Source organism: Psammomys obesus, unplaced genomic scaffold (assembly GCF_907164565.1).
Source record: "Psammomys obesus unplaced genomic scaffold, mPsaObe1.curated_primary_1811, whole genome shotgun sequence".
NCBI lineage: Eukaryota > Metazoa > Chordata > Mammalia > Rodentia > Muridae > Psammomys > Psammomys obesus.
Window position 1 is genome coordinate 11,322,051 of NW_026596143.1, and position 9,415 is coordinate 11,331,465.

At 46.7% G+C, this 9,415-nt stretch overlaps 2 protein-coding genes across 2 annotated transcripts in view; one reads left to right on the forward strand and one right to left on the reverse strand.

The window, feature by feature from the left end:
• Positions 1 to 8: 8 nt before the first annotated feature.
• Tm2d2 (TM2 domain containing 2) lies at positions 9 to 4,619 on the reverse strand. Its single transcript, XM_055593466.1, has 4 exons — positions 4,288 to 4,619; positions 3,753 to 3,840; positions 2,509 to 2,624; positions 9 to 699 (listed from the first exon to the last, which is right to left on the reverse strand). The coding sequence occupies exons 1-4, from the start codon at positions 4,509 to 4,511 to the stop codon at positions 486 to 488; spliced, it is 642 nt and encodes a 213-aa protein (XP_055449441.1). The 5' UTR covers positions 4,512 to 4,619; the 3' UTR covers positions 9 to 485.
• A 394-nt stretch (positions 4,620 to 5,013) lies between these two features.
• Adam9 (ADAM metallopeptidase domain 9) overlaps positions 5,014 to 9,415 on the forward strand; it is a 71,042-nt gene continuing 66,640 nt past the window's right edge. Inside the window, exon 1 of the mRNA XM_055593398.1 lies at positions 5,014 to 5,240. Within this exon, the coding sequence (XP_055449373.1) occupies positions 5,144 to 5,240 (97 nt within the window). The 5' untranslated portion in view covers positions 5,014 to 5,143. The remainder of the gene's footprint in view (positions 5,241 to 9,415) is intronic.

A 9,415-nucleotide genomic window follows, 5' to 3' on the forward strand; every position in this document is an offset into this window, starting at 1 on the left:
ATAGCAGGTGAGGTTTTAAAGCTTTATTCTGCAATTTAAATTCACAGACTCAGAGTTTTGGTGTGTATTAAAATCCACGGTCATTTCTATATTGGCTGAAGATTTCTCATTGGCGCAGCTTCTGATCTGTGCATGAAAATTCAGGGTCACAAAAGGCTGTGGATGGATAAACAACCACTTGGTTTATCCTGTTGGGCCCCTGCTCCAGACGACTGAAGATCCAGCCTCACAGACACAGCACTGAGAATGATCTGTGGGGAGAGGTCACTGTCTTTGATCTTTGCTGTTTTGTCATGAGGAACGGTATGACCGGACTCCCAGAATACTGCTTGCCGTTTCTGGTTTGCAAGGTAAGATTTGGGTTGAACAATCCAGTCTGTCCTTCTGAAGAGGACGTGATGTTCAGAGGAGAATTCAGAGCTTATAGTAACGAGTTTGGTGGCTGAGCACTCGTGTTCCTTGCCAGCATGGCACAGCAGCAGCTTTTAGTAGACAGTGCACCAGTTGCTGCCATCACTAGGCATCAGCCCCCCAGTGATGAGCAAAATGAGGTCAACAAACCACCAGATCCCGAGTCCTCCAAGGGTCAGGAGCTTCCCAACCGCTGTTCCAGTGTGTCCCAAACAGAAGCGATCGACGCCAAAACATCCCAGGAAGAAGGAGTAGAGCAACGTGGTTATGAAGTAGTGTCCGGTGTACCTGGATGAAGGGAGGGAGATGGTTTTGCTGCATGACAACTGAATGCAAGCTAGGCATGGTGGTGCACGCTTTTAATCCCAGCACTAGGGGAGGCAGTGGCAGGCAGATCTTTGTGAGTTCCATGCCACCCTTGTCTACAAAGCGAGTCCAGGACAGCCAAGGTTACACAGAGAAACCCTGTCTTGAAAAACAAAACAAAAAGAAAACTGAATGTAACATAATAGAAGTGCAGCAATGTGGCACAGAGGCCTCCTGTCTTGGTTGGGTTCTTGATACATTCAGGTGTGGCTAAGCCTGGGGGTGGGATGGGGAAAGCCAAACAAATAGCTTATTGCATTCATGGGTCATGGGTCCTAGAGAGGAGGCAGGGCTGTTGTCCTGCTGGGCTACATGGGAGGGAGAACACGATGGTCAGAAGACAGGAGTAAGGGGTAGGTCCCGGTGGCAACTTCATTGGTGTTTTAGCAGGAAAGCCAAGGCAGGGCATAAAGGCAATTTAGGATTGGCTACTTGAATAATTTTAGCAGCTTTAGGCTATACACAGTGATGCCTAGTGGCCTGACACTTGACCTTGGCATGATAAAGGCAAAGGAGTAGTCTCCTGGGGTGGACCACCACGACATGGCGAAGGACATTAATCTGCATATTAAGAACATGCTCCTGACTAGGTCCTTTGAAACACTAAGAATTTTCAAGTCTTGGGATGGGCAGTCTCTCCCCAGCCTAAGGCAGCGGTTCTCAGCTTTCCTAATGCTTCAACCCTTTAGTATAGTTCCTCATGTAGTGGTGACCCCAACCATAAAATTCCATTCATTGCTACTTCACAACTATATACTTCACAAGTTATATTGTTATGACTCACAAGATAACTATCTGATATGCAGGAGGGCTGATATGTAAACCCCAGGCTGAGAGCTGCTGGTCTAGGATCCCGAGAATGTACTTGCTAAGATGTGAAGGGACTTTTAAGAATAAAAAGGGGCCTAGAGAGAGGGCTCGGTGCTTAAGAGCACTTTTGCTGCTCTCTTGCAGAGGAGCCAGGATTCCCAGCAATGACACCAGCTGACTCAACTGCCTGGATCAGATGCCCTCTGTTGGTCTTTGCAGGCCCTGCAGTCAACATGCACAAGCCGACACTCATATACAAACATATATATTAAAAACAAACATGTTTTTTAACATGCATAAAAGATGGTGGTAGCAGAGGGGTCTGTGCTCGAGGTTCTGCTCACTTTATGAACATTTTTTATTCAAAGAAACACTTTTCCTTAAATGAGAGCCTCATTCTCATGCTCCTTTCATCTGCTGAAGCATTTTTATATCTCGGTGAAGACACTTGACTGCAGTTACTGACATCACCAAGGCCTCTCTATTTGCTAACAGTCTTAAGTAGATTCTGCATCTTTTGGTAGACTTTACATCACACTCCTTTAGGCTCAGGTGATTTCAGTTGAGAAACTCACATTTCTTTGCAAAACGTTGTTCCAGAAGTCCTAAGGCTGGTTGCCAGTCAGGAGTTTTGAAGCTGCATCATTTGGCCTAGTGCCTGAAAGACTCGCAACTCACAACTTCTGCTCCTAGCTGTTGTAATCACACCACCTCAGTCAGCTGGCCACATGCAGGAAGAAGCCCCCGGTCTTTAATACTTCAAAGAAAAAGCCACACTAGGAGTTCCTCTAGCAAAGAACCCACGACTCCTTTCAAAGTGACACTTAAGTTTGAACTGGGGTGTGCTCATTACCATGCTGAGCATGTGCACTGAGTTCAGATCCCAGCACCACGCATACAGCACGACAAAGTAACGCTTACTTTATACAGGGCTTATTCCCTCGGAGGAAGGTCCTGGCACCGGCACATTCAATTCCCTCCAGGGCTCTGCACTGAACGGCAGTGTGTTCCACGTCACTGTAGGCCTGACCCCCAAACTGTGGAGAAAGTGACACACACACACATTCACCCATAAAAGCTGCTTCAGTACTGTAACAAGGCTAGCACCATTAAGTAAGCTGTCAAAAGCACGGAATTCAGTGATGACGTCTAGAGACTTAGCAGTCCATCCTGAGTGTACTAAGTGCGCATAAAATCAACCTTTCTCCCTTATGACTGACTTCTTCAATATACAGTCAAACAGAAACTGCAGAGATGTACAGTACTCTGATTATCTGGTATTTACAGGCACAGAACGCAGCAGTTTTGGAATGGGAATTGAGATGTCAATGCGTATTAGGACATTCGTTGTATATTTACTGTAAATGAGCAAAATCAGAAAATAATTCAGACTATCACGTGACTGAGGACTTAAGACAGCAATGCAAAACCCTATATGCTAGCACTAGGAGGCTCAAGCAGGGGGATCGTGAGTTTAAGGGTAGCTTGGGCTACAGAGTGAGGCCTTCTCACATGCAAACAAACAAAACAAACAAAAACCCACCACCACAACAAAACTGAAGCCAAGTCAAACTACACCGGGTCTTAAGAGAACAAGTAGGCACACTCACTTTAAGGATATTAATGGCTTCTCTAGAATGCCTTATCCTCAAACAAACACATAACCGATGAAACTGTGCTACTTCGCAGGGACATGTGCAACCTGCTTGTCATCACCTGCACGAGGAACTCCATCCAAAATCCAAGTGCATGCCTAACCAAGAAAGCCCAATTCAGCATCGGCTTACGAAGTGCATGACCTTTTTTTTTTTTTTTTTGGTTGCTGCTCTTTCAAGAGAGGGCTTGCTTTGAAAGCACAGCTGACATTTTCAATTTGTTAGTTTCAACAGCCAAAGGAACCAATACAGGTTGGTCTTTGCACTTGGGCAGCTTGGGCACAGGCATTGCTGGTTCCTGAGGAAAGCAAATGATGCTATTCAGCCACTAAAACCCTGGTCGTGCTGGAAATTTCCAGCAACAGTTATACAAATTACTTAAAAACAGTTAATGCAGTTGACTTTAAAAAAAAAAAAAAAAGTCTCTTTGTATGCCCTTCGGTATGCTTTTCGGTAACGCCAAGCACTCAACTACGGGAAGAGTGCGTGTATAAAAAACAAAAACCTCACCTTGAGACAACCATGACCAAGCTCCTGGGATGCAGTTGCATTTCCAACGTGATCCACTGGGGCATCACAGTCTACGAACTCGTCGGGTCTGCAAATCAGGAAGACCGTCATCAGCCACCCCCTTTGCTGACTGCTAAGGGAACGCACGCCATCCTACCCACTTTCCTTCCTTCTACCCTTCCCTCCTGTACTGGAAATTGTATACGCTAGGGATGCCAACTGCCACTGAGTTACATCTCGGGCCCTTTCATTTTTTTTTTTTTTTTAATTTAGTTTGAGATAAAGGCTGGCTGGCCGGCCTCGAACTCATCCTGGAACCAAGGCAGGGAAAAGGTTGCAGGAAGCGGAAGGGTTCTAGGGCCTACATTACCCCTTGCCAGCATCTACCGCTAACACAGCAGGCTTTCTGCGGCAGGGGCTTTGAGAAGCACCCGTCCCGGAATTCACCTCCCTCGGGTGGAAGCAGCCTTCCCCTCAGCCTTCCCCAAACCACCCGGAGGCCCGCCAGGCCCGCCCCCGCGATCTGGTAGCTTACAGGTAAGAGCAAAGGATGACGGGAGAGTTGGGGTCCTTGTATTCCAAGCTCTGGGCCGCGGGACCCTCGGGATGAGCGGCGCCTGAGGGTGTGAGATCCAGTTCCGCCGTGGCATTAAAGGAGTGGCTCCGAGAGACACAGTGCAGCAGCAGCAGGTTCCCCAGCAGCAAGGCCGCCTGGCCGCAGAGCAGTAGGTAACTCACAGGGCAGCCCCCCAGCACCATCTTCCCGGGCCGGTCCCAGAGACCTGGCCTAAAAACAAAGCCGGGCCGCCGCGGCCGACCCGAGCCCCGGCGCTGTCAGGCCTCTCTGCGTAGGCACGCAGCCCGCCGCCACACAGCCAACCAGTGCGCAGCTCGACGCTCCGCCCGCCGCTGCGACCAATCAGAAGTGGCCAGGGAGGGGCGTGGCCAGTCTTGACTCCGCCCCTAGTCAGTCGGCCCTCCGCTTTTTCTAACGGAGAGGGGCGGAAGGTGGAGGGGTGGAACTAAAAGAAGCCCCGCCCCCAGCAACATCTCCGCTCTGTGAGCTGCAAGGGTGGAGGGGCGGGGCTCTCGTTAGCCCCGCCCCCAGCGAGCTGCGCGGGCGGAGGGGCGGGACGGACTAGCGCCGCGGTGCGGCAGGCCACCGTCTCTCCCCGCGGACTGTGTTTTCCTGACGTCAGCCTCCGGCGGCGGGACCGAGGGCGGCCGGGGCGGGCGTGGAGGGGCGGAGGAGGGGGCTGCGTCAGCGCCGCGCGCGTGCCCGCCGCGGGCGCGCGCCCCGCCAGCCCGGGGGCCCCCGCGGGGTGGCGAGGATGACCGAAGGGGCGGAGGCGGCGGCCGCGCGGTGAGCGGGACCTGCAGAAGCCCTCGCTATGGGGCCGCGCGCGCTCTCGCCCCCCGCCGCTCGGCGACTGAGGTGGCTGCTGGCGTGGGGCCTGCTGGGCCCGGTGCTCGCTGCCGGGCGGTCAGGTGGGTGTCGAGGGGACGGGGCGGCGGGAGCGCCCGGCGGGGCGGGCTGGGCGAGGCGGGCGCCGGCAGCCTGACAGCGCCGAGCCGGAGCCCGGCGGCGCCGCGGCGGTGCGCTCGCCGCTCCCAGGCTGCAGCCAGCGCTTGCGGGAGGACCGGCTGTCGCGGCCCCCGGCTGGGAGACGGGACTTTGGCTCCGGTCTCTCGGAATCTGAGGTTCGACGCCCGTCGTCTCCGCCGACTCCGCAGCGGGTCCACCGCGATCCTGGTGGAGCAGAGGGCGGCTTTTCCTTGGGCCGGTTTTTGTTGTAGTCAGAATACTTTCTGCGGAAAATAAACGGAACGCTACGTTTCTAGAGCCTGCTGCTCGGTCTCTCTAAATCCGGACAAAGAATCTCTGCCCTGTTTAACCCGGGGGATTATCGGAAAGAATTAAATTACTGTCGACCGGGACGTTGGAATTGTGAAACTTCCCGTAAATATTTAAGATATTTGTATTGGAGATGAGGAAAGAGAGTGGAAACACACCATCTACACGCTAATTTTTTTTTTTCCTGGAAATAAGTTATTTTATCTTCTGTATTAAATTATTGTTTGCATGGCTGAGTTATCTCTGCCAGCGCCGGGAATACGATGGACAATGAAAGGCTTTACAAAATTGTTGCCTTCCAAGGTGATGAGTGTAGATTTGAGTGCAGGACCGCTGACCTTCACGAAACTACGTTTGTTTCTTGTCTCTGGCTCTCTCCTTTTAAATTAAGTCAGCTTCCTCTGGCGTGGAGACCCTGGAGTTCAAAATACTGATTAATTTAGACTAGGATGCTGCTAGGGATTTGTGATGAAGATTACCCTTCCTGGGCTGTTACAGATGGTTAAGCGTGAAGGGATCTGCAATGTTAGTACCCTCTAAGTTCGTGTGTTTGTCGGTATAAACCAAACTGTATTTTTAGCTTGTGTGTATGTTTATCGTTACACATGTGCACGGGAATGAGCGGAACATCCGTGCGTTTCCTCAGTTGTGGCTGCAGTGGGCCGCCTGCACGCTGAGGCTGGTCTGTCCACCTTGAGAATCAGCCTAGCCATTAGTTACCAGAGTCCAGGGAAACACAGCCCTGACGGTTTTGGTGGATCAGAAGGGGTGTAGGAGAGATGGTGGTTTGTGGTTTGTGTGAGAAAGTGATTTTTGAACTGAGCTAAATGGGTGCGAAAATTTCAACTCAGAGGGGAGGAATCCTCTTAAAGGTACCCACCACCCCAGCTGGTTAGCAGCCAATGAAAGTGTCAATGAGTGGTTCAAGTCTGTGAATGTGAGAATGGGAGGGAGAGTCAAGGTAGGCTCACCATGTCTTAGACCTTCCGTGCCAAGCCGAGGGTCACAGTTTACTCTGTAGGTTGCTTTGGGAAATGAAGATTTTTAAGGAATGTGACAGTGAGATTTTCAGTTAAAACACTGACAGAATAATGGAGGTTAGGCTCCAGGAGGGAGCGGCTAGAAAGCAGGAGCCAAGTTCTGAGGTGTCCGCAGTGGGCTCACTGAGTCAACTCTCATTTCCTGAAGTGAAGGAACTTCAACATCAGCTGAGTTTTTGGAATACAGGATGTTTAAAACATGTGCTGAGACATCCACAAATGAGTTATGTTGGGACCTAAGTTGGTTTGAGTAGGATTTTAAACTGTAGTTTGTAACATGTGCCCAGGAGGAAATACACAGTACTTTTTGAGTAGGGGATTCAAATCATTAAAAACAAAATAAAACAAAAAACTCAGGGTCAACAAATATAAGGAAAACAGATGTGTTCGAAACCTTTTTTCCTCTTGTATAAGGTAGTAAATACAATATATCCACTAAAAATGGTTTCTTTTAGAAACAGTGGTATTCTAAATAAGGTGAGTTTGAAAGTTCACTCATATAGCCAGGTGTGGTGGCGCACACCTGTAATCTCAGCACTTGGGGAGGCAGATGCAGGTGCATCTCTGTGAGTTCGAGGCCACCCTGGTCTACAAAGTGAGCCCAGGTATACAAAGAGAGCTAAGAAACCCTGTCTTGGGAAAAAAAAAAAGTTCACTCAAGATGAATAATTGGAAATTGAAGTAGATGCGATGATAGGAATGTGGGTCCTTTCCAACCTCATTTTTAGATGTCAGCAGATTTTTAAAATTAATTTTTAAAGTTGGTATTTAAAATAATGGATTTCATTATGACAGTTTTATATATGTTTATCATTGTACTTTTTTCTTTTCTCATTGTTTTTTCATGTACTCCCTTCCATAGTTCCCCCTTCTACTTTTGTGTCACCTATATGATATATACATACATCAATCTAGAGCTCACCGATGAGAGAAAACATGACATTTATCTTTCAGGATATGGTTTATTTCAGTTAGCATGATAGTTGCCAATGCTACCCATTTTCCTGCTGAGAATACATTTTGTTCTTGAGGGCTGAATGGAATTCCACTGTGCATATGTACAACATTTTCTTTATTTATTCATCTGTTGATGAACGTCAAGGCTAATTTTGTATTTTAGAAATAACATTGAAATTGATGTATTTGTGTTATATAAGAAAATATCATCTTTTAGATTTAAAGATAGTTTGGTTTCCAAACTTCTAAGTAAAAAAAAAAAAAAAAAAAAAAAAAAAAAAAAAAATTCAAAATTAAAAAATAAAAAAAAAATTTTTTTTTTTTTAAAAAAAAAAAAAAAAATTTTATAAAAAAAAAAAATTTTTTTTTAAAAAATTTATAAAAAAAAAAAAAAAAAAAAAAAAAAGAAAGAAAACATTCACAATTAATATGTACAAAATTAGTTTCTGGTCTTTGAAAACTAGTTTTATATGTTACCTTACCAAATTTGGTTCTTTTTTGGTTTGTATTATTTTTTCAAGATAAGGTCTCACCATGTAGCTCTGGCTGCCCTGAAACTTATTTTGTAGACCAGGCTAGCCTACTTCTGCCTCCCTACTGCTGGGATTAAAGGTGTACCCAACTATGCCCGGGTTTTATTTGTTCTTAATTAAATATTGTAGTTTATTGTAGAAGGACCCAGGTGATTTCATGAACTGTAACATGAAGTATATGACAGTGAGAGATTTAAACATGTGACAAAGTTAACCTCATGATACCACATTTTCCTTGTTGATACCTGGTACTGAGTACATCCTAGAGCCTTGGAGTGATTCCAGTTCTGCCTCTTGCTAGCACTGCAACAACTACTTGCGCCGCCGTCATCATGAAGGGTTTGAACTAAAGCTGGATTGCACTGCCTTGTCTGTAGTTGAGAGATTATTTTCAATTTGTGATGGAAAATGGGATCTGTTTTAGTCTGTTCATTTTCCCAAGGTAGGGCACTGTAGTATTTTTAATTTTTGAGAATTTCATACAGTGTGTTTTTTCATTCCCTTTCCATCCTCTAACTCTTCCTAGACTCACCTCCTGTCTTCCTGCTCTCTCCAGATTTCCTGAGGTTTGATACATCTTTTAAGAGTGAGCAAAGAGGAGGGGAATGGAGGAGAACAAACTGGAATGACATTTATGAGGATGCCAAGATGAAACTTGTTACTTTGTATGCCAACCCCCAAGATTAATATTGTTACACAAAGAGAAATTCATGTACTTTGTTTAGTCACCACACCCTTTTCTGTCTCTTTTCTCTTTTTTCCTCCCTCCTTCCCTCTCTCCCTCCCTCCCTTCTTTCCCTCCCTCTTTTCCTTTCTTTCTTTCTTTAAGACAAGGTTTCTTTTTATACCCTGCCTGGCTTCCAGCTCACAGAGATCTACCTGCTTCTGCCCCCTGAGAGCTAGCTCAGTTTTAAACTATGTTATCTTTGGATTTGTTACTTTTATCTTAATTTATTGCAAAATCTTATGAATTAAATATGTTTTTTTCTTTGATATCTTGTTTTTATAATGAGATTTAGTATGCCTCCCCCGCCCCCCGCTTTTTTTTAGTAGAACCCCAGACAGGCAGCTCCCGCTGCTTATTAACCTGCGTGGCAATCGAATATTGTCACAATTACACTCTTGACCTAAAATCTGCAATCCTGGTTTAGAGAGAGGAATTTGGTGCTGTTGATAAAAATGTTTGAGGGCCCTGCAGATGTGTGGGAAAGATGTTAATCGTTGAAAAGGCAGGTCTGCTTTAAGGATCTGTGTGTGTGTGTGTGTGTGTGTGTGTGT

Bases quoted from the DNA above. Each gene is read 5' to 3' on its own strand.
- Tm2d2 (XM_055593466.1), bottom strand. From the start codon at position 4,511: ATGGTGCTGGGGGGCTGCCCTGTGAGTTACCTACTGCTCTGCGGCCAG. The intron at 2,625-3,752 runs GTGAGGTTTTTG...CTTTCTCCACAG, and splicing joins TTGGTCATGGTTGTCTCAAG to TTTGGGGGTCAGGCCTACAG. The intron at 700-2,508 runs GTAAGCGTTACT...CCCTTCATCCAG, and splicing joins GGGAATAAGCCCTGTATAAA to GTACACCGGACACTACTTCA.